This window comes from Sabethes cyaneus, chromosome 3, assembly GCF_943734655.1.
Source record: "Sabethes cyaneus chromosome 3, idSabCyanKW18_F2, whole genome shotgun sequence".
NCBI classification, from domain to species: domain Eukaryota; kingdom Metazoa; phylum Arthropoda; class Insecta; order Diptera; family Culicidae; genus Sabethes; species Sabethes cyaneus.
Window position 1 is genome coordinate 253,040,827 of NC_071355.1, and position 25,691 is coordinate 253,066,517.

At 42.9% G+C, this 25,691-nt stretch overlaps 1 protein-coding gene across 4 annotated transcripts in view; it reads left to right on the forward strand.

Moving 5' to 3' along the window:
• Window positions 1–25,691, forward strand: part of LOC128744285 (protein Shroom) — a 407,780-nt gene that overhangs the window by 22,515 nt on the left and 359,574 nt on the right. For all 4 annotated transcript variants that reach the window (XM_053841143.1, XM_053841145.1, XM_053841146.1 and 1 more), the window contains one exon: window positions 3,237–5,270. In XM_053841143.1, coding sequence (XP_053697118.1) covers window positions 4,887–5,270 — 384 coding nt within the window. In that variant the 5' untranslated portion in view covers window positions 3,237–4,886. The remainder of the gene's footprint in view (window positions 1–3,236; window positions 5,271–25,691) is intronic.

Here is a 25,691-nt window from a genome sequence, read left to right on the forward strand (position 1 = left end):
TCAACAAAAATGCAATGACTGCGGTGCTGCGAAAGTATGGAGTAGATGAGGTCTGTTTAGAATGGATGTATTCATACTTGACTAATCGTGTGCAGTATGTAAGGCTACACAACACTAATTTTAAAGTGTTCAGGAGTGCCTCAAGGGAGTCATTTGGGACCTCCATTATTCGTGGTTGTCATGAATGAACCCCCAGATACGTTAGTGGATGTATTCGTGTTAATTTATGCGGACGACGTAAAAATGTTTATACCTATTCGCGGCTTGGAGGATTGTACGATTCTTCAACAGAATTTAAATCGTTTTTTCCACTTTTGTGAACTGTTTGGGTTAAAAGTGAACGTTTCCAAATGTAACACGATTTCTTTCGGTTGCAATTTCAATAAAATTGAGTTTCGTACCCATCTCGGTGCGAATTTAGTTCCAAAGAAGATGTGCCACTGTGATTTAGGTGTGGAAATGGACAGTGAACTGACCTTACTGAAGGAAAATTGTAACAAAAGCGAACCGCAGGGTGTTGTCGTCCCAATAGGTTGCAGATTTTTTACGACAATTAACGTACACCAATTCGATGTCTCTGCTTGGGAAGTACCCCAGAGTAAAAGTGACAAATTTTCCTCGTCGCAATTAGATTGCTTACGATCGTGATTAATTCTGGATCAATTTGATGTCTGTGTTATGGAAGTGCACCCTTATCTGAACAGGTCGATGGTTCTTTACACTAATTAAATCTAGGCCAATTTTATGTCTGTGTTGAGGAAGTGCGCTACAACTGTAGTGTTCGGTTCTAATATGGTTCTAAACGTTTGCGCGCGTTTGCCATTTCATTGGAAGAATAGTGAAAAGAGAATGTATTGCATTATGCGTTATGGCGAGGATGTGCTACCGGTAAAAAGGGTTGCTAATAAAAATAATATTTCATTTCTGTAAGGTAACTGGACTAGTAGTATTTTATATAAAGCAGTAAATGTGATTTTGTTAAATTGTTTTAAAATGCACATTTCCGCCAGGGCAACTATGACATTTTTTCAAGCTCAGATCCACGTGATTTGAATGAAGCATGTGGTTTGATTTAAATAATTTAAATCTACAAATCTAATGCATGCTGTAAGGTTTTTGAGCAATTATTCGAAAAACATCAATTGAAGACTGTTTTCCTGCTACTACTGGACTGCAAACAGCGAGTCTAGAAAACATAAAGACACTTTTAGCCAGTGATTGATATTTTTTCTCCTCCGTTGGGTTTACGATAAAACGTTTACTTTTTGCTTTGGCAGAAGGATAAGTTAGTTCGTTTATGTAACATTCAGTTGGATATATTTACATATTATTTATTGAGTGTTGACTATGCAAAGCGCTGCAAACAACGCAGATCTATATCGCTATTTCAAGACTAGTCATTGAAAATGTGTAGCGACTACAGCTTGATTTAAAACTTGACAGACAATATGTCAAAGTAGAGCTTGCTCTTCCGACAACGGTAAACGGCATTATAATAAACGTAAACATTGCTCCGAAATTTTAATTATTTTTTTTCAGCCAGGTTTTGGTAGATTTTAAAAAGTGCGTTGTTTAACTCTCAATTGATCAACCGTGTACTCGGTACCCTGTACTGCTCCTGTGGATGCTCCAGCTGCTCATATTTTGTTGAATTTTCGGTCAGTCAGTCTAGGGTTAAACTAAACTAAACTAAATTAAATTATACTTTGATATCTAAAATATCAGTCAAGAGCAAGAAAATTGACTGACAGGTTAGTCGAGTAACCATTCAGCACTGCAATTCATGAATAATTCATTGAAGGGTAGAATACTGAGAAAGACAAACATTGTCATCATTTCAGTAGTCATGTCCATGGGTTGCCAGATAAAAGAATAGTATCAGGGGTAAAACTGTATGCGCTGGATGCGTTTTATATTCGCTTTCGCCTGGTTACCTCGTTGTCACATATCACGAGCGTACCAAGGTATATGAATATCGTTCCCCATCCAGTTCCACCTTGCCACCAACACCATTTGAACTTCCACGTTTCTTGCCAGCAACCATACTTTGTTTTGGTGGTGTTAATGGTAAGTCTCAATATCGCTGCTTTCCGTTTAAAAGGCCTAAAATCCTCTTCCACTGTACTACAGTTAATTCCGAGGATAGTGACGGCTTCCAGAAAACCAAGAAGCATGTCAAATTTCGTGATAATAGTCCCGTTCCTCTCTTCGTCTGCTCTTCGTGTTGCACCTTCCTAGGCAATGTTTGAGTGCGTCCCTTTGCTTCAGTCCATCCAACGTCACGAAAGTGGCTGAGGTCTCACCCGCTATTTTGACGCATGATTTTAACACATCCACCGTCACACGAATCAGCGTAATTAGTTTCGTCGGAAACCCCTGGTCCAGCGTCATCTGCCACAACTCAGTTTGTTTGACTAAAGCGTACGCCGCCTTAAACTCCATAAACATATGATGAGTCTGCAAGGTGTACTTCCGGAACTTATCCAGTAACTGCCGCAGGGTTAACATCTGGGTAAATACATATTTAAATAAGTATAAATACGCCCCCTGTCAAGGACTAAGCACGCCCGTGCTTTTGGGCCTTTTTTTTCTCTAAATTACCCCGGTGGACCTTTTTGACAGTCAAAATCAAAATTCCGCATTCAACGTAATGCTTTGTTCAGGCAAATTTATTTTCAAGTTTAAAACTAACGTTATCATCATGACCTCTGAAAAATATTTAAACCTAACGTGCTGGCGTTTGACAGTGTTTTTCGAACGAGTTTGTACACAGATTGGCTTCGAGGTCTCAACTTTGGTTCCCATCAAACAAAACCAATTCGAATGTTCGTAAGGAAGGTTCCCACGCTTGATGTTTAGTTTATCGAAAGTAACTGAGAAGGCTAGTTGTGTAAAAGAACATTTAAGTAGCAGATTTTTTTTTTCATTTTAAAAACTGTTATCATAAGCTATTTAATTACTACTCTTAGATTGACCGAATTTTTTTATGCTTTTAACCCCTAAATTTTCATGCTGCATATTTTTTGTTGTTGGAACGCACGACGAGCATGAAGAGTGCTCATTATGCTCTACATTATCTGGCTCGTTGGTTGGATGACATAATCCGACAACGGCATCGAAACAAAGGCGGTTGTTATATGTGTATCATGATTCCATTGTACCGATATAAGCACAAACTGATCGATATAAGCATATTCGTTTTGATACTCACTGTACTGTTTGTCTTTTTCTTTCAGAGCAGCTGTTGAACAATCGACCGAAGGTGATAACAAGCGCTCCCCGCGAGAGTAAGTGCGATTACGTAGACCTGGCACATCATGTACGACGCGTGTGATAACGTGGATGGGGTTTTATCGGCTGCAATCTGCTTCGTATCGCATTAATCAAGCGAGTAGCAAAGCGCAGTGTCAGTACGAGCATTCGATTATGATCTTTGTGCATAATGAGTTGAGCAGTTTGTTGTCAGTCAGTCAGATGCAAAGTGGAACCAAGAGGAATCGCCGCAACAGCAGCAGAAGCAAATAATCGCAATAAGTGCATTCGTACAATTTCCGGCTTTTCAGCTGCTGTGTAGTTCCATTAGCGGTAACCAGTTTGGCTTTGCTAGCGAATACCAATTAATGCAAAAGTTTTGTGTGTATATACCTATCGGAATAATTGCGGCCCGAATCAATCAGCTTTTTGGGAACACACGCTTAAAAGCATTCCGGGCGTCAAAGAGCTTATCGGGGGTAATTTTCTCCCGAGTGGCCGTGTAAATCGGTCCGACGAATAAAGCAGACGAGACCAGCTGATGCTACTGCTGTTGCTGTTGCTGCTGCTCTGCTGTTGTCGGGAAAAAATTCAGAGATAGAGAGAAAAAAGTGTTAGTTCGGAGAAAGTGAAAATTCGTCCGGCAGTACTCCGGCTGGAAAAGTGGCGCGCCGCAGTAATTAAACATTATTAACTTATAAAGTGAATCAAATTATTATCATCAAATAAGAGAGTGCAAAACAATTGTGCCCCTGTTTACCGAGAGCGCACGAGTGCCGAGCAATACGAATGAAAAAAACTAATTCAGGAAAAGTGTTACCCTTGATTCCTGCCCACGCTAACCCCTGTGAAGTGCCCGAACGTAACAAGAGACCCCGTCTCAGACAATAACATGGAAATTGATCTGTTATTGTTAACTAATGTCCATGCGTGCAAATCTGCTAAAAGCATCTTCATCGGTAGAAACAACAATAGTTACAGCAGCATTCCGAACGGAGGCATCGACACCTAGAGGCGCGGAATAGTGATTGTAAGTTGCACAAGTCTCCCAGATCCGACAGTGACTGCTCCGACCACCGAGGGGTAAATCAGATCAGTCTTTCACCCTTATGCATAGTCATAACTGCGGCTGCTTCGGCGGCAAGATTTGATTTAATTAACCATCCTCATTCCCTGCCGAAGTTTGAAAACAATAGCGACTACTCCCCCGTCAGCATCACGGTCCCACGACAAGTAGGTGTGGGAGGAACAATTATCGCCACCGCACGGAACGGTGTCGCGTGTCTTGTCGAAGTTTTCATTGAAGGCAACTCTCACCGCGTTGATCTGGTTGTAATCGCTCTTTCTCTCTATAACGCTGTTTAGAGGGTTCTTCAGGGTACGTAAATGAAGTAGAAAAAAGGTCAAACCCAAAAGAGCTAGCTGTGCGATGGAAAAATGCTCCCCTTTGTGCAATCAAGTCGAGAGTTTGCCCGCTGAATAGCGTGATCTTGTTCAAGTTATCGGTCGGGCTGAAAAGAGCTCTCTGCTTCCATCTTCTTTCGAAGCCGAAGAAAAAGTTTGCGAATGTGTACAGTGCTCGAGGAGAAGTGTTCAGTGTGTAGTTTTGCGTACGTGAAGATATCTTCCTAACAATGGATCGGTTTACTGTGAACAAAGGACCGGCCTGCAACGTCGGTGGTGGGACCTCCGCGGCTTCGGCTGGCGGCAACGGCACCGGTAGCAGCGGTGCCTCCGTTTCGGCCAATCACAGTAACTCCAACGTCAGTAATGGCAACGGTAATGGTGGCAATCCTAGCGCCGCCACCACCGGCACCAACGCCGGCGGGAAGTCTCGAGCCGAGCGTAACGCCACCGGTTCGGTATCCTCCCTCGGCACGCCGTCGACGAGCAGCTCGTCGTTGCTGGCCATTTCCGGACCGGCACCCGGCTATCGGAAAGCGTTTCACCGATCCGGTCCGGGCAGTGCCAGTGCTACGTCGGATTACAGCATGTCCACCGTTGCTGAGTCGGTTCAGGTGAGTTTGTGTTTTTTTTTATAATTTTTGTTCATTTTTTTTTACACAAAGTTAGAAAGAGTTTTCTTGAAGCTACTGTCAAGTTCTTCATCATCATGTTTTGAAGGGCGTATCATTCGAGGTAATAAAGTCAATGCCCTTCGTTGCAATGCTAGCATATGCATTGCTTACATACAGTACCTGCCTCAGCACAACAGTACTATCCGTAATCCAGGCGTCAATGAATTACCCCAACTTCCCGTGTTTTGCGTAGTACGTAGTTTACTAGTTTTCGGGCCGGCCCAATGAAGACAGTGATTAAATCTTCAGAACATTTCCGCAGCTTCCGCAGTGCCCGGTATTACCGGTGGTACTCATTGTAGGGTTAATTAAATTATTTTTTTTTCCTTTTTTTCGGTGCGGAGAAGGAAAATTGCGCTTCCCATCCGCACCAGCAACGCTGATAACGATCAGCGCGCTGCGCTGGCAGAGGAAGGTGCGATTGGGTTCGGGACCGGAAGCAAATTCCCCACTATCCGCGCTACCGGGGCGCGGGACTGAAAAAGTGGGTTTAGGTTGTCTACAAAAAAAAAAAAATACCCGCTGCCAGCGGCGAAACTGATTGATTCCGTGGAACGAGTGAAGCCAAGCAATAAAAGTGTTCGCACAGTTGTAAAATGGTCAGATTTAATCTGATGGATGGTTGAATATTATTTTTCTTTATGATGAAACGTCCGAACTAGTTTTCGTTCATAATGCTGAACCTTCAAATGTTGCTATTTCTGTCTGGACTGGACACAAGGAACGGGTTTCTAATTAGCTCAGTACCACCACCATCCAGCGGAATCAGTCCGTCATTCGCGTAAGATGTCGCTAATATTTGAGAGGCGAATATATTATATTCTCGTCTCGTCTGTTTCGCTTTGCAGGAATGCAAGATGTCGAGACCATTTGGAGAACTGTTGAAAGCTTCAGTCGTCAGCGATCATCATCCTAATTGAAGATGAATGTCCGTCGTTTCGTTTATGGTTAAACTGCATTTTCGAAGCGAAATTATCTAATCATAAATTCCGATTGGATCTTTTCTGCATATTCCAAAGCTTTCCATAAAATGTTGAACTCTAAAAAAAGCTTACCTAAGAACGTGGCAACCATTAATTATTTGATGTATCTTCGGGGCTCTCACCATAACCGTGTCGTAGCTATAAATCATGAAACTGGCAACACTACCCCACGTCAGCACAGTCGACGGCTCGTGCGGTGTGGTCTGATTAGGGTTTCTTCCATGACCTCCATCCTTCACGGGGTTGGACGTCGAATAGGCAGTGTCGTAATCCGCACTAAGTTGAAAGGCAAGCTGAAGGTTGATTGCCAGCGGAAGAAGCCAAAGCGTGCTAATGGGCGCTGCTCCGTATGCATATCATTAGCCATTTTCTTCTTGCAGCGAGCGGTGCTGAGTGCTGTTGTTTTTTGGCGGTCCGATAGATTCCAGACAGCCGACCAAAGTGCTTTTATTCCAAATTGGACCGAAGAATGTCGGCATTTGTTTGGGAATTATTGCTTCGCAATGTTTCGATTGCTAAAATGCACTGCTTTGGCTAGAATATAACTGTAGTTCTGATGTTTTTCTCCTATTATATTGAATTCGATTTGAAATCATTTCGAAAAGAAAACTATACAGGTACCGGGAGTTGTGCCGGTGTACGGGTTCGTCGTTCTAGCCTCACCACCGCAGTCCGCACTAATCTTTCAGCTAGAGAACCAGCGCTCAGCTTCACAAAGGATATAAACGTAGCCGGACTGCGATCCACTGGGATTGCAGATTTCTTCGGTAAGATGCGAATGAATTGAAGTCGATGTCAGTTAATCTGATAAAACGAATCGCTCCAGGCCATAAACAGACATTAGGCAGTCTAAAGAATGTATTTTACTCTACCTCTCCGCTTCCCGTTGCCATTCCAGATCACAATCAATCTCTTCCAAGTATAAAACCATCGACTTCCCACCACCAAGCGCGTGCGTGCAAGCGTTGATCTCACCTTCCTCGGGAAGGGGTCTGAGTGAATAGCCAACAGATACGGAGCGAGAAAGAGAGAGATGAAATCCATGTGATATGTAAATGAGATCGAGATAAAGGTCACAACAGAGAAATACATTATTCAGATCTTTCCAAGCTAAAAACCGAAAGGAGTTGTTCTGGGCTAGTTTTCTTGCGATCTCTGAGTGGCTCTGAAGGCATACACACAGAACTCAATCGCACAGGTGCAGCTCTAGGTTTGTGCAGCCGATACGGTTGATCTTCGGCTTCGAAAGGCTAGGGCTAGGAGAGATTAAAATGCGTGTACCTACTATCGAACTGACGTTGAGAGGCTGATCCGAAGGCGAAGCAGTATCTAATCACTTAATTTCATTTGTGTTTGGACTTCTGCCGGTTCGCGCTGAAAATTGTGTTCTGAGGTCTGGATTAGAAGGAATGAAAATTTTTCTTCCCTCCGATTCCGCCGACTCGGCCGGTACGACGGTGTACGCATGTGGTTCGAAGCTGCGCTCTTAAATTGCCGCTAAACATTTCTAATAAACACATCCCACCAGATAATACGTTCCCATGTGCCCTTTGGATGGGCTGCTGGTGGATGGTGGGAATACAACGATCTCTATTCAGGGATCTCCCGGTTCAATGTTTGCGATCGTACGCACACTTGTTCTTGGGCCTGCCAGGGGCCGCGAGTGAGTTACTCTGTTTTGGTTTCTAGAACTGGAAAATTTTCCGCAAGTCATGCGCTGGAATTTGAACGTACTCGGGAAATGATTCTTTCCTGTGTGTGTTTTCTTTTCGTAGGCATTCGTACTTTTCTTTTAGCCTGTTTCGGAATAATTTTCAGCAGGATTCTCTTATCTGGATGCTGAGTCAGACCTCTGAGAATGGAATCACAATCTTACGAAGGTTGAGAACTGTAGAAGTAGAAAACAAAATAGACAAACATTGAACGCTGTTCTATTGTTTGGCTTTCCCTGTTACGAAACTGGAGAATAACTAAATTGATAACAAAACGGACGTTTTTTTTCTCGAAGAGGACCTAAGTAGACCACCGTCATCATTTTGTATTATTTTTTGTCATTTCCCAATATGACACACTCACCCAGAGACCAACAGATGACCGTAATCAATTGGAATTTGTACCTCACTCGCTCGCTCGTATCATATGCTGTCGCCGTTAGGTGAACGCTCCAACATGCATTCGACAGTATCCGCCAGCACTGGGGTGTCCCTGGTTTTGCGATGCTTACAAGGGTTTTAATGCGGTGCTTGCTAGTTAGAGTCAGTAGGGTTGTTGCACTGGCCCCGTAATTTTCCTGTACTCTAACAGCCAGCTGCGAAGTCTGTCGATAAAGAAGGGTAATATCTAAAGACGGTATAAACCCATAGCTTTGCTTATATAAAATAGTAGACTTGAATCAACTTGATAGCAGAGTTAGAAGAAAAATTTTCTTTCATATTAATGTACAACATAAATTTCTTTTGAGTAGAAAATTTAAACTACATTTTTAACTTGTTAAAAATGCATGCAAAGATGTATGTTGAGTGTTACATGTAGAATGCAGAAAAGTTGATCACGAAAAATTTCTTGTTAGCCGCCCGCATGCGAAGCGGAATTAATCCATCGTTTTCACAACGTTAATTACATTCTGATATAATTAAATCTGGGTCATTCCACGTCATGTGTCCGATACCTGTGTAATCGAACTTTTCGAATTTTTACCAAATTCGGTCAGATGTCTGATGCAGATGTCTTTTCTTCGCAATTTTTACTCCAGCTTCCCGCAGCCCACCGAAATGAGTAGTTTGCGGCGGGTTCCTATGTCAATAAACTTCCTTTTTTTGTTTGATTATAGTCACTGTAACAGCTTAGGTAAGATGTGCTTAGGTCAACTTCTGCGGGATTGGGATTTCAACCCGGGTTTCGTATTGACCCCTTTCTTGTGTGCACAAATTTTACTGACGTATGTGTTAATGTGGAGCGTGAAGTAAGTTGCAAGCCTCTTTAGAGTTTCTGCCATTTTGCGTAAGCCCATTCCGTGATTCTAAACGAGTGGGTGCATTGGAAACTGTCCGGTCTTTTGCAGTGAAAGAGGTTCGAGTGCATCTATTTTCTAATGACACTTGACTGCACGGTTCCTTGAAAAGGTCAATATTCTGATACACTTCCTCGGCTACCGTGAAGAAGTTTTTCGTGAAAATGTCGGATAACTAGCCGTATGTAAGGGTGGGATCTGGAAAGTAAGATTGGATGTTTAACCATCTGCTATAAATGTCTCCGAATGGCCACAATGACGCCAATATCGTTGTACCACTATTCGTGACAATTAGTGACAGAAAACCATTCTCATGCTGTTTCAGTCGCCTCAGAAGACTTTCGACCTAATCAAGTCATCTGGCACATTGACCCCCCCTGTTCCTGGTGCCGGTGGGCTTGTTAAAGAGAACTGTTTTCGTCGCACTGTCGTCCGGCATTCTCACGATGTGTCCGGCCCTCCGTAGCTTACTGACTTTCGCCAGCTGTACAATACGAATTCCTCCAAGCAGGCCTGTCGCTCGTGATTCATAAGCTTCTGCCACTCCCGATTTTTTGCGCGTAAATGCGTCGCTAGATCTCCTTAGTAGTGTTGTTGTACGCGGTCGCCAGCGATTCCAAATATACGAATTCCTCTACTAGTTCTAGTTTGTCGCCGTTCACGGTTATCGTCCGCGTAGCATACGCAAAAACTGCAGGTATTCATTAACCGGTGCCACCTGCGATATGTCATTCGTGCCTGGTGGCCTAATAACTGGATATCCAACCAGCAACTCCATCGTCGGTGTCATCAACGGCCGATAGCCACAGAAATTCGTGAACGTAGGTGAAAGTGAATCGGACACACATTGAGGAAAGGAGCGAACTAGGTCTGTAGAGAAGCACTCGACTGGAATCCACAAGGACAGCATGGAAGAGGCAGACCGAGACGCAGCTTAGCCAACGACGTCCGGGCTGTAGACGAGAACCTGTGCTGGCGACAGGTAAAAGCCATGGCGGGTAACCGTCAGCAGTGGAGATCTCTGATTTCATCCCTTTGTTCTGCCGGACCGGCGGACATGGACACATAAGTAAAAGTAAGTTGTTTACCAGCGTTTTTCTGCATTGGAAATGTATTACTATTACATTTCATAAAAGCTCTACACTCAAACTATCCGAAATAACCCTTAGTTTTGGCATGGTAGTCGCTACCCGTTTGAAAGGCGGTGGTTAGTGCAATGTGCCTATTTTATGCCTGCAGCTCATGTAGGCGTTCATTCTTTCACTGGTGTAAAAATTGTTGGATTTGACGTTGAATAGTATAGCGATTGCATGTTTTCGGTGTAGATGTTTTTTCGCAATTTTTACTGCAGCTTTCCATAGCCCACCGAAGTGAAATGTCAATAGACTTTCTTGTGTGCACAAGAAATCTCCTCTTTAGAGTTTTTGCAATTCTGCGCCACTTCAGTGACGCTAAACGAGTAGCAGCAATCCGTGGCATTGGAAACTGTCCGGTCTTTTGCATAGCGGCAGTGAAATTGACTCGAGTGCATCTATTTTCTAATGACACTTTTCACTGCTCGGCGTCCTTGAAAAGGCCAATATACCAATATATAAATATACTTCCGCGGCCACCGTGAAAACATGTTTCGTGAAAATGACGGATAACTAGCCGTATGAAGAGGTGGGAACTGGGAAATAAGAGCGAATGTCTAACCACCCAAGTAACACACAAAACAAGTTAAAAAATAATATTCGTGGAATGTAGTCGCTCAAGAGTACTATAAACGTACTTTGAAAACATATGTCGTTATTATTAAGGTTTTGAGATGTTTTGTGATAACATGAATTTATTTGACAGCTCATATCAAATGAATAATGTTTGTTTTGTCAACATGTCAACACGAAGTTTTTATTATGTCTCCATTACTAAATTTAAACTACTGGAAGAACAAGTTGTAGCTTATGCTATAATAACGTTTTAAATTGGTATGAAATAACCTGATACATACTTCTTTCAATACTTGTTTCATTAGACTTCAATTTTTTGCGCTTTTCAGGTAATAGAGAAGTTCTGATATATGTAATATTATTCTGTTCTATAACAAGCTGTGTTGCTTGGGCAGTTGCTATAAATGTCTCCGAATGGCCACAATGATGCCATTATTTGTCGATTATGTATAGTGACAGAAAATCACTTGTCTCGGAAGTCACAGATCACTTTCGACCTGGTCAAGTCATCTGGCACGTTGAGCCCAACTGTTCCTGGTGCCGGTGGGGTTATTGAAGAGAACTGTTTTCGTCGCTCTATCGTCCGGCATCCTTACGATGTGTCCGGCCCACCGTAGCCTACTGATTTTCGCCAGATGTACAATTGGAATCCCTCCAAGCAGTGTGCCTGTAGCTCGTGATTCATACGCCTCCACCACTCTCTGCAGTACCATCTGATTGAACAACCCGCGAGCCCCCATGAAGTCCGCTTGGGCGAAACCCTATGCTTTGTAGGCGGCATTTACTAGCGTTATGCCGTGATGTTTGCTATAGTTGAGCCGATCACCTCTTTTTGTAGATGGGACAAATTACTCCTTCCATTTATTCCTCCGGTAGCTTCTCACAGTGTAGCACCGTGACAAGCCTTTCTCGGCCATGTTTATAAACTGAAGTTTTCTGTGCGTCTTAGTGGAAGTTGTATTTCGATATATTCACTTTCATACCGTTTACGAGGCTCCACAGTGGTCCGGTTTCGAAACAGTGCGGACATTAGCAATTCAAGATAAAATTCGAAATCGGTTGTTTAGTAAACTGAAAGATCCCGTTCCACCAGGGAAGCAGAGAAATGTTGTATACTCGATACCATGTGGAACGGACGATGGAAAAGTCTACATCGGACAAACGGGAAGGAAGCTAGAAACCAGGGTAGCAGAACACAAAAATGATGCAAAAAAGGGTGAGGCGAGATCGGGACTTTCGCAGCATACAATGGAGGAAGGACACATCTTTGACTTCGCCAAAACTCGGGTTTTAGAACGGATAGAGAACCAGGAGACCAGAACAACAGCGGAAATGTTCCACATCAAAATCCTAGGTGATAACAAAACAGTGAATCTACAGAGAGAATGCGGAACATTCAATGCTGCATACAACGGTCTAGTCCTAAAGCTTCGTCAGAGTAACAACAACAAGCCAGTTGGACGGAACGAAAACCAGCCCACTGGTGAAGGCTGAATAACTAATATGAATGTGGCGTAGATACTAGACGAATGTAAGAGTTTTGTAATATGTGTTTTTGTACCGTTAAGAAAATTGTAATTCGCGAATTTGATTGTTAAAAAATACCTAAAGAGCACAATTCTAATGGTAATAAATATTTACAGGCGTCAGACGATAGCTGAAGAGTAGTAGGCTGAAACGTTACGCGATATATTCATCAGTTTTATTATTTCACCGAAAATTTTCAACTAAACCTGAAGATGAAGAAAGTTATTTAGTATACTAAAATACACCTTTTCTGTTAAGACTGTTTTTCACTAAGATGCATATTTAATGAGTTATGAAAAATTTTATCAAAAAATAACACATTTTTCAATTGATTTTTTCTGAGATTTTTTTGGAGATCTCCTGATGGAAATATTTTCTTTTTTTAGACAAAGTATAGTACTTTCACTCAATGGTGGTCTGGTCTGCGCGAAGTTGCCCGAAATTGAAAAAAAAAAATTTTAGATAGTGCGATATTTTTTTTCTATATTTTATAACTTATTAAATTTTCGTCCTATCGACAAACAGACATCAGAGAAAATGTGTATTTTAGCATACTGAATAACTTTGTAGAACACTTGAAAGCAATAAAAAAGATCGTGTTCAAAGTTATTGAGCATAATTGATTTTTAAGTGCTCTTTTTTAACACATCATTATATTTCGCAACCGGTAAGAGATAGATAGTCACTATATTCAGCAAAGTTGCGTATTTTAGTAAGTTCTGCAACGTTTTTGAGATTTTTTTTTGGAAATTATTTTTTCGAAGCCGGACCACTGTGGACTCCAATGCAGCAGGTTGTTTGTGCCACATGGCAACGCAACACAATCGAGAGAGGATGTAATGGTTCGAAACAATTTTAGTTTGTTCGTAAATAACCATTTCTACAATTCAATGCCATTACAAACTTCATTTATGAAAAGCACGAAAATTAATGGTCCTAGAATACTGCCTTGAGGTACTCCTGATGGAATAGGGCGTAGTTCATTGAACGTTTACGGAAGCAGTCCGACCAGTCAATCAAGTAAGAGTGTAACCAGTTACATATCCAATCCGGTAGACCTGTACGCTTCATTTTCTCAATTGCTAGCACGTGTGGCGCCTTATCGTAAGCCTTAGTAAATTTGATGTAGATTGCATCTATTTTGGATATTTACGGCCGAGATACCTCTATAGTTTTAGACGTTGTTCAAGTTGCCAGATTTGCAAATAGGAGTAATTCCAACCACGGGGGAAGTGGAAAAGCAAGTATTGTAGCTCATTGTTTCAAAAATAGCGGTGATAATCCATCAGGACTCTTTCCTTTAGAGTAACCTACTGCCGAGAGAGCCGATGATGCATCGCTTATCGCGCTTAAGCAATGTACAAGTCGAACCTTTATATGTTTCGGATTACTTCATGTTGGTTTGTCGGAGTATCGTTGCAATACACAGTTTAAAAGAAATCCGCAAATAGTTTTGCAAAGTCTTCTGCGTTACTCGCTTTCGCGTGTCTATAAAAAACGGTATTTGGAAGTACGGAAATTTCTACGGCCTTCGGTGTAATTCCAGAAAGATGATGGATCACGCTTCACATTAGCTTCAATTCCATGAATATATTCACAGTAAGCTCTATCTCGGTTGTGCAGCATATTGTTGCTCGAGTTGACAAAGAAGCTGTTTGCACTTGCTAGCTCTTTGTTTGAAATAACCTTTGCAAGCTTTTCTTAACCGATTACGAGAATTGACTGACGGCTGACCATTGTTTGGCGTTTTACGTTTTCTTTTCATTGGCACGTGCTCAACGATCATCTGCGTAATTGCGTCATAGAAACGTAGAACTGCATCATCGGCACCGCACTGCGCGAGAAGGATGCTCCAGTTAGTATGCAGAATGGTCGTTAATAACATTGTAGTCACAATGAGAAAAATTCTAGTACCACACGTCCGAAAGTTCTTCTCTATTGTAATTTCGAACAATAAATATTATAAAATAAAAGGTTTATGGTATACGACAATTCTTAAGAGTGATTAAGAAGGTGAAATAATTTGAGAACAATATACATTGTTTATGCATGCTAAATCGAGTAGTCTGCGGTGCTGATTAGGAAAGTTGAAAACTTGCATGAGTCCATTGCTTAAGAGTATTCTTAGCCTTTGGACATTCTGATAGAAGATAGTTAGACAGAGGAGTAACGGCCAAAATTTGACTTAAGAACGAAAAAAAATGCTGCGGTAAAGTTTTCACCATCATAAGGTGTAGAACAAAATATTTTTTAAAAAAAATCCGACTTTTCTTTGAAGTTTTCCACTTTCGTGAACAACTTTTGTAACTAACTCTCCCAGATTATGTTTTTCGTTTCCGCCCCAAAACAAGGGATCCCCCATTGCCAAGGTAACCGGAGATTGTCTGCAACACTGCACACAAAACTGCATAAATACACCTATCGACACCTTATATCTTCTCCGATCGTTGCGTTGCGACTGCTGCAGCAGCGCGGGTAAACATAACTGTAAACAATGTTCGCATCCATAATTGATGAGTGGTAACAGTAGTAATCGAGCGGCGCGGCGGCCGCGGTCCCTGAGCTCCAAGATGCCGTGTGTGTGTGTCGATTCTGCGCGCATGATACAAGAGAGTTTCCCGATCGATCGCCCGGAGGAAATGTCCTGCGGGTAAATGTGGAATCATGTGGGATTAGGATGCCGCGCTCAGCACCAATCGGTGTCTATTTGGCCTCTAAGACTGCCGGCCTTAGAGCCTTAGGCACGGGGTGCCCATTGAAAGTGCTATTTTTAGTGCAAATTAATAATAAGTTTATGAAGAAAACAGGATTTGCAATTTATTTTCGTACTCTAATGAACGCTGAGTACAACCGCGTTTCAATAAATTAAGGCCAATTTTAGCAGCGACGAATTGCATGTTTCACGTAACCGATTTTTACTGAACAGTCAGCAGAAACTTTGCACGGGATTTCACTCACCCGTCAAAGACTGCGATGAGAGTGCAGAGTGCGCTAAATGCTGAGTTCAGTTTTCACATGACCTATGATGATGATGATGCTGAGCTGATGAGATTTATGTGCAGCTTGCATGATCACTAAACCCCCGGCAGCGCGAGAAGTAAGAATACCAAGCAGAGGCGGTGGTGGTAGATAAACAAAAATAAATTAGCGCCATCTTAGCCGCCAGATGTGCGAGACGCCAAAAAGACGCGCGCGCGCGACTGATTGTTGCCTCGCAGGTCGGTTGCAGACACTAAGCAGGACGCAACGGCGACGGCGACGGCGTGTATGGCTTAAGTGTGTTTGCCATTCGTTGCTACTTCCGTTCCCCCTTTCGTTGGTTCCTCAAAGAACGAACGAAAAAAAAACAGAATGTGCGACTTGAACGTATCATTTAAGCTCCAAACAACCCCCCATTCGGCGGATCTCGGGTGAGGCATGTAGGTAGGTGGCTGGTTGTCGGAAGCTCGGAATGATGAAGAGGTCGCTCGTCTACGACTGGCGTTTAATATTGTGTGATTCGTCTCGCCTGGTATCTACACTTTAGCTATGGCTAGGTAAGTAGGGTTCCTACTCGCCTCGGTAACTAATGCTGTAAAACCCTAGAAATTGCAGCCGTTATAGCGTGTGATGCCACAAGCTGACAGATCCGCTAGACCCATAAGTCTGCTGGGTGGCGTGTGGGAGGATTAGACGTTGATCACCGGTTCGCTAACCGTTGCAAGGAAGGTCAGGGTGTTTATTGAATTTTGAAGGGCTCCGAGTGCGGGAAAGGTTGCTGCCGCTTCGCAAAATAAGCTACCGGATGTGCAACCGAGTGGGAAAGTTAATCAGCGGTTTGTTAGTTAACCTGGTGTTTGTGAAGGCTTGATTAGTTTTTTGTCTGCCCTACCATTGATTAGTCGGTAGATTGAGCGGAGGCGATCCATTGCAAAGGCGATGGATACGAGCTATTGTGTTGTTGTTTGGTGCCAAATTGAGCCTCCGGGCGCCAATTTCGGTGCAGTTAACCGTGATTCTGTGTGCGTGGTGTGATTGTAACTCTCCGGTGGAACCTGAAATTGAGTCGGACATCGGAACGTAAATATTTCCTTCCTTTAAGTAAGGGAAGAAAATTCACTCCAATGATATATGATTGAATGCAGGAAAAAGCTTCTGTTGCATCATAAATTGACTAAAATTTTCCACCTAAAACTTCAACGAATCATTCATAATGAGAAGAAAAATTTATGCCCAACAGCTGAGACCTCAAAATCTTCCAGAATGCGATGAAGATCGCTAAAACTTTTTTTGCTTGCCGTCATGATGATCGGCATGATTTGGCACACTCTGACTGTTCCAGTTCGGAATTTTTGCTTTTCGAGACGCACTACATAGCTTAAGTTTTGCATTCCAGCCCGTTTGATTGGCTCAACCAATCCAGTCGAAATGTTTGTGTGTGTGTCCGAAAGTGCTTCGTTCCGGTACGGAAAAGAACCAGAATCTCGTTCACCTTCGGTTTGATGTATCGATGCTTTTAATTCTCTTGAAAGAGTATTGACATCGGGCTTGGGTGGAACATTCCGCCGGGCGCTCTGCCCAACTTAGCCCACTTCACGAATAGAGCCCAACTCAGAATATGACGTGAAAGAGAGGAAAGAATAAATCTGTGTACGCGAAAAAAAAGTATTAACAGTCTAATCTATTTCTGCCAGTCCGTTCTGTTGCGCTCGATCGGTTAGAAAAGAGGCAACAGCTTTATTCCCGATCAGTTCCCTTTTCGTTGCCAGCTTCATGGTCACCGCGCGACAACCAACGCCGCCAAGAGGGAACAGGCACGATCGGGAATAAATCAAATTCGCAACCAAAATAAATCATATTTTGCCCCCGGCCTCGGCTGGCGCTTCCGCTAGCCGCTAGGAGCGTAGGAAGAGTGAATAGCTCAGTGTGAGAAATTTGGATCGAAGTCGGTGATAGAATGGCGTGCGGTGGAAAAATGATGGGCACGCAAATGGGGTGGGCTGAGAAAGAGGGGGACGGGGAGGGGGGAGATGGTCACGTTAGCCCGTTCATGTCCCGTTTTTGGTCGGGACCAGTTTTTCTCGTTTCTCCACCGTTTGGGGTCGTTATTATTAAGAACTATGATAATATGATTAAGCTTTCCGCAAGTGCGGCTTGAAATTATATAACGAAAGTTAAATGTTGAGCGGCCCTCGGAGCTCAGTTAGTTTCACCAGCGAGAAGGTTGGATGCATGGTAAAGAGGAAGAAAAAAACGAAGATTCCTGTGCGGGTCCGTGCTTTTGATCATCGTCTTGCCTGTCGCCAAAGGATATAAATTAATGGATTGGCAACCTTTTAGTACAGACCACTGATAGCAAGCCGTTCTTGTGATGTCTTCTCGTCCTGGGCCAGGCCAAGTTATGCAGTGCCGAGTTGTCGCTTAACTGAACTCAATTAGGCTTGGATGTTGATTTACTTCCTGTTAAAAGAGGCATAAATCGCCCGATGCACAAGAACAAACCAATGATTAATGATCCTCGCTTGGGCAGCCGGGCGAGTTTCCCCTTCCTTCGCGTGGGCTTCCTTGAACTCTCAAAACTACACGGCATTTTTCTGATGAATGGGAAGGTTTTTTTGTGCCCTTGTTCTACAATATTCATTTACGTTGCACATTTTATGGTCAGTGCGTTTTCCTTCAATCAAGTGAATTTGTCGAAACTTGGCACTTAACTGGTACGATAAAAATGATCCAAAATGGTCAACATGATATAAAAATGCTGCGAAAATAGCTCAAAGTTACCAAAAAATATTACAAAAATGGCGCACAAGTTACAGAAATGTCATACAAAAGCGACATACTGAATAGAAAAGAAAAGAGTTCAGAAACAAAGTCAAAATGACTTAAAAGATTTGTAAAATTAGACACAAAAATTATCAAAGCTGTCACAAGAAGATAAAAGCTGTGTCAAAACGGAAATATTGCATAGTTCCTATGCAGAAAATTAGCGTATAAATAACACAAAATCGACACGAAAGCGACAAAAATGGTAAACAAAAAATAACAATAATTAAAAAAAATTGAGAAGAGTTTGACCTTCCGTATTCAGCAAGGTGGGGGGGGGGGGGTAAAAGAGCAATGATATTTAAAGTTTTAATTTTTAACTTAAGCTTTTTTACCTCAAGTATACTGGTGAAAACTAAATCGATTCTGGTTTTTCATACATACCCCAGCTAGCATTTTCATATGTATAAAAAAGGTAAAAATCAGCATTACGTACAGATATACATGCTAAATAAATCGTATTTCATGCGCAAAATTGGCATATCCGTACTATTTTGGAGGCGATATACGTTATTACGAATAATTTTGAGCGATACGACTATATAAGTATTTATATACGATAATATCCGATTAAGCGCGAGTCGCTCCGTACTACTCTACGATTTTGTGCTGAAAATCGTATGTATGTCAGTTATTACCATTATATACGACAGAAAATCAACTTGATCCCACTTTATCCAGCTTTAGTTACGACTTCGAGTTTGTTAGAAGATATTTACGATAGTTTTCGAACATTGATATACGAGTTGGTGCTAGCTGGGACGTTACTGCTTTCGATGCGAAACCCTACCGAAAGAGAGATAAAAGTTTTTTACCGCTTTTCGGTCATCGCATTGTTCGAACTTTTGCTTCTGATTCGTGCTAGAAACGTTAACACTCCGTACACTCATTTTTTGAGTTCTTTAGGCTATAGAGCCCACAGACAAATGACTTTACATAAAAAGTTTCCAGATCTTCAAGCGTTTCCTAAAACTGAAAATGTTTACGAGAGCTTATGAACAATTCGGCTATTGCATTCTTAAAAGTATTTTTCGTGAATTCAGGCAGACAACACACAACAGTAATTGAGCTCAGAATTTTTACTGATCATTCAGTCAATTTTCATTTCCTAAAACTGGATCCTTCGATTGCGCTCGTCCACTTCTCTCAGTCAGTGCAGCCTCGCGCAGACGCAGTCACATTTCCCAAGGCCACAATTGAACAAATTAACCAAATTTTCGCATTACACCGGTTACTCTTATCGGAGCCAGCACGGTCGGTTGGTCGGTCGGTGCGGTGTCTTCCGCGCTCTCTTCACCGGGGCCCGGACCGGACGTCAATTCCGTCAGCCGTTCCAATTTTTGGCAGTTGGCGTTTGAAAAACAATTAGTCCATTAATTTACTGTCAGCCAATTTAACGATAATTAATGGCATTTCCTGAAACCTGAAACCCGCCGTCGTCGCGTCGCTTCGCTGGCGTCGCTGGCCGGAACGCTGTCGCCAGGATTCTGTCTTCGCTCCGAGGATAAAATCCTCCGAATTTTGCGCGATTGCTTTCGCCTGGTCCGATCCCAGCCACAACACAACGCAACGAACCGGCAGCAGCGTTTTTCTGCGCTGCAGCTTCATGTTTTAGTTTTTTTTATTCTCTTTCGAAAAGCCTGTGGTAATTGCCGAAGGCAAGGCAAAACCAGAACACATAACCGGCTGGTGAACCAAATATTATAACTGCCAATCTTCATTTGCTGATGGCTGGCTCCTCTGTCTCTTTTTCTCCTGCTATTGCCATTTCTTTTTTGCTCGCCGTACACATGTATAGCATAACTGTGCAGAAACCTTTGCGCGGCTTTCAGGTTTCATTCCGTGCAAAAATGTGCTGACTGCTGGCTGGATGCTTTCATTTTTCCGTATGCTCATCCTGTTTTTTTTCTTGTGGGAATGAATTTCGGTCAGATTTCTAAGGAAATGTTCCACGTACTCGGAAGTATTAGTTCCAACCTTGCCCGAATGATGCCCGGAATTTGCATGATCAGATTGGTATAATTTGCTGACTCGCGAGCAGTCATTACTAACTAGTTAGCACAGGAACCCAGCTCGGAACGGTAAATGAAGTTAGTTTCTGGAGTTCCTCAATCAGCCGCTAATGATTGACAATTTAGATCAATCAAATCACCCATTCGATACAAAGGTCTTACGGGGGACTCACGTCACCAGCAATCGAGCTTCCCATTGCGGTACGCACGCCATGCTCGATTCGCGCTGAAGAGCAGAGATGAGATAACTATGCACCACGCTCGAACGGCACGCAGCCTCCTCATTCAGTAAGTCATTGAACTTGAAAAAGAATCAGAGCCAACCGGCACAGCGCAGCATCCCCAGCTGCAAACAAGTCAGCAGGTATTGTGTACGGATTGCAATTCTGCTCGTCCCGCAATCGAATTGATCTCATCGGAAACGGAGAACATGGCACGAGAAAGGAAGAGAGAGAGAGAGAACGTGCTGTCCGCAAAAAAATGGGAGGAAGGTCTTTAATTTAGAGGTAGCGATGCTCAGCAGGGTTCTGTCAAGGGGGCGCTTGTTTTTTGCGCTGCAAGCTTTAAGTTGATTCGTTTGTGTTTGCCTGCAGAGATCAGCACGGGTTGATATGGGTGTTGTTGGAGAGATTTGCAGAAAGCTCAATCGGACGGAATTGGATCATCGAACGACGGGGGCTCATGCCGAATTGAGAGCTAAGACAGAGTTTCGGAACGTCATGTGCGATCTCTTGCGGGATCTCGAATATAGCGGAATTCGATCGGGACGACGTCCGACGTATGGGGCGAGGGAGACTATTGGCGACAAAAAATGAGGTGTGTGATACGAAACAAACTCAGTGTTTGCTGTATTTAGTAATGTTAAGCCCGGCACGACTAATACGTTTAGAAATGGGTTTCGATTATGACAAATGACAGGGAATTTTTGTTCGTTGTAGTTTTAAACTGGTAAAGATTCCATCTGCTCCTGCCCAATCTGGTAGCTCACACAGGTAGACACTATTTACAACGAATTGGAAGCTGCGTGTGATCGTGTCGTTCGCTCTATCTTATTTGCCAATACCAAATGGCATATCGGAGCTTCAATACACTTTACGAAATGGCCAAAACTTACCACGTAGACCGTTCATTCTGTAAAAAAATAGAAAACATTGAGTCAAATAACTTCCCAGGCGTCACTCAGGGCAGCAACCTGGGATTGCTACTATTTTCTTTGAGTTGCATTTAACTGCTACTGTTGGACTGTTTTTCAGTGTATTAAAATATTATGTAATTACTTTCACACGTACGAAAAATTCATTAGCATGGAACTAAATAGCATCTGGAGAAATGCTCGAAAGGGTATCAGAAATGAAAGACCTGGGCGTTTTATTAGACTCACTCTCAAATTCTTTTCAAGCATCACTATTCTCACATCATAACACATTACAAAAGAGTTCGGACTCAAGTAGTAAACGATTTCGTAGGGCACTATCAGACGGGTTTTATAGGATCCCGTGCTACTTCGGATCAAATTTTCACACTTCAAAATTATTATTTATTCAGCATAATTTCAACCGACTCGTAGTCTAAATGAAATATTTTGTGGCTAGGAAAAGCTACTTCGAGTAGAGTTTACTATTCCTTCTCAAAATGGCATAAAACCCAACATCTTTTCTAAAATTCATTTTCTTCTAAAAAAGAAATTACAATAAAAAACGATTTACAAAATAATAATTAGCCATAGGTGGTACGCCGTGTTCCCACACACAGAAGGTGTTGGTGCCACTGAGGTCGAAATGGGTAATACAGTTGAAGCAAGGAAATAATAGTTGGGCAGTAGCAATAATGTTTTTCCATTGTAGTTCGAGCGGAGTGACACCGATCAATGTGCACAAATCCTCATATGATGACAAATTAACAGGATTTTTCCACGGTAATCTGCCGTAATCATTCCGAAGGAAGCGTTTCTGAATACTCTCAATACGTCTGGACCAAAACTGAGACTGTGGATCCCAAACAACACGGCTTGTTTCTAGTATCGATTGCACCAGCGAGTAGTAAAGCGTATGCAATGTGCCTGGATTCTGGAACTCTTTCCCGATCCGTAGGGTGAGCCCGAGTTGTCGATTGGCTTTGTTGCCTAAAAGTCAGTTGGTCTTCCAGCACAATGCCGAGGTCGATTCACTTCCTTGCAGAGACTGACCACATAGACAGCAGTCGTAGGTCAATGTTTGTTTTTTTTTGAACTAATAACGGATCCTTTGGGAGTACAATTACAATCGCACCTCAAACATATTGATCAGCTCTTGTAGTCTGAAGCAGTTCGTTTCGGTACGAATGATCGTATCAATTCTGGTGTCGTCAGCATTAAAATAGTCTTGTGCCAGACAGTAATTGCCGGCAAAGGTTATTTATGTAATTATGTGAAAACAACACAGGTCCTAAAGTGCTACCCTAAGGAACACGTGAGCACTTTCTAAATCAGCCAGATCAGTCAGTAGAGATGAACCTAATTTCACGGCCATTATGCGGTCTAGTAAATAAGATATTTTTTTGAAACGATGGTTCTACAATTGATGAAGGGACGGTTAGGGAAAGTAATGAAGAAGGATTTTTTTTTTGGGAATGGAGGGAATGGAAGGAAGATGCATGGGTCGAACCAAGCTATAATCTAAGATTATAACCGGATTTGAACCCACAACACCCGCCAGGGTATGTAACTCGTTGGTACCCGTGTACCTATGAACCGGCAAAAGTTTCGACTGCTTCTTACAAAAAAGTGATCTAAAGTGTCAATCTCTCAATACGGAATTACATAACCTTTGCAATAGGTAAGTAGAACATCGACATTTGCTGTCTGTTTTGAGTCCCCGAGCGGTGCTGCATCTCATAAAAAAATCATCTTCCTTATTTTTATTGTTGCGTAATGACTTTAATAAGTTATTCTTAATACGCTACCAGTGACAACCAGCTGGTCGGTTTACAACCGGCCGGTTACCGTGATTTAACAGTAGTTTGCTACACTTAACTAGCCCATCGTCAGTGCACTGTCATCGTTGGCCCAACCTCGCACTCAACCGCCCATCTTCGTCCGTTCGGCCGTTCGTCCATCTGTGTTTCTGGAGGATGGAGGTTCCAATTAAACACCGGCTTCTCGTTACCGCTTGCGCACCGTGCGCTGTGCCCTGCTGGGTTCGTTCGTTCTGCGCTGTTCGTGGTAGATCTTCCGGATCACTGAATCTTGGGACCATCCTCGTAAACATCATCCCCCCGCCCCTTAGCCTACTGTCATACCGTGATGCTCGTTGGGCACCGATGCAGCAAGTACCACTGGCAGACAATTCTTTTCAAAAGGTCTATAAAGTACCCCCAGAGACACAACGTCTACAATCTATTGATCGTTTCCTTTTCGTGGACTTCGTGTCGTGGCTCGTTTTTTTTTCTTCTTCTAGTAGTGTGCTAAATTTATGACAATATCAGTTCACTGTCCAGGCAGGCAGGTAGACATTCAATTGATATTCTCCAGGATTATTCTTGCCATTGCGTAATCTTTCGACCTCAAGCAGCTTTCGCTCTGGCAGCCGCACTTTTGGGTGCTTCCTCAGTCAAGTCCAATACATCTGCGTGTAGTTGGTTCGGTTCGTGCAGAAGTCGAATAGCAGAATGAGCAGAGTCTGTAAATATGTTGAACAAGCAAAACACTAAAACAGCCGGTGAAAGAGAGGAATGAGTGAGGGAAACAAAAAATATGCTGTACCATCATTCTGCATAGTATGGAAGAGCAGAAGAAAGAAGAAAAAACAGGTTTTCGTATAAATCAATGATCACCAAATGATCTTTCCTTCTTCGAGGTCTTTACCGCGAGGCCCGAGTTCAGAACTCGTGGAGTTCAATTTTTATCATTTCTGCTTTTTTCACCCCACTCGGGCGGCGGGTGGATCCTCAGGAGCTGAGCGGAGGGGAACTATTTCGGAAAACCGGAGCCAGCCGGTGTAAATTCTACCTTCACAATGTTGTTGTTTTATTTTTTTGCGCACGATTCGAGTTCAAATGAAATTCGTTCTTTGCCATTTTGTTTCGTTACTTATTTTTTGCTGCCTCTCCCGGAGCAGTTCCGCTGAATGAGTGCAAAACTAAGGCAAAACAAGTGTAAACTATTCGCTGTAAGCAATAATGCTCCGGTGCCGGTGCCGGGGGGCTGTTGGCTGCATTGGATTGCATTCTTCGAAGCACTTCACACCGACCGACCTTCCGCGCTGTCGGTTGGCTCCGTGTTTCTTGGATCGAATGTTTGAAGGGATTCGAAGGAGAGCTGCATTCTAGTATGGTGCAGAGCAAAAGTACAAACAGTGCGCTATTTGTCTTCCCAGCGTGATATTTGAACGGGAAGGTGTTTGAACTTTGTGACTTTTACCAACTGTAAATAAACAATGATTTGAACTGTAAACGTTCGTTAGAGTTGGTTAGAGTCTCATCCTGCCTTCGTTGAATTTGCTTCCTGAAAAAAAAAACGAACTAGAGAACGAAACCGGTCAAACCGGACCTCTCAGCGCTCAACGCGTGCGATTAGAAAAAGATCATGCGCTGTTCTAATGGCATGTCTGTGTACTGGAGCACAATTTAACAGGCAACAGGATTCGGGTGAGTCATTCTCCTCGAGAGCCCGGTTATCTCCATAAGGAGCTTTGTTTTGAACAAATGTTTCAAACTCCACGCCCACGACCGAACAACGGTTGAACGACGGTTGCAACCAGTTTAGGAGTTGGGGCCATCTTGCTGGAACCTTTAGCTTCGGGGGAATGATTGAAAGGTTCATCAGACGTTCATTCGCGTGTGTGGAACGAGCGGACCAAATGACGAACATAAAAACAAAATTGATGTCTTCTATGTTCAAACGTGCGCTCGCGCGATTTAAAGGCGTGCTTCGGAGCTAATCGTGCAAAAAAAAAAAAAAAAAGATGAGCCTGTTAAACATTCACGGCTTAATTGAGTGGGGTGTAGGAAAGCTTGCAGCTCGTAGGAAGTTATTAGTTAAAGCCACTTTTGGATTAACCCAAGTGTGTCCCGTTCAGCAGCTGACATTTGCGAGTTCCCTGGTTTGGTGGGAAGAAAAATCGCTCAAATCCTTAAAAGCTTATTCGCAATTTGTTCGAACCGAGCCAGGCCGATGTGTGTATGTGTGCATGTTTGAACTGCGTAAAGTATAGCGACCTCGGGTGTCTCCACTTTGCGATCTGAGCCGGTCGCCTCGAGGCATATCATTCCGCGGCCGATTAAATACCGTTAGGCTCCTCCGGTGCCATTTCGCAGGTGACCTGTGCACGTTTTCCAGTCAC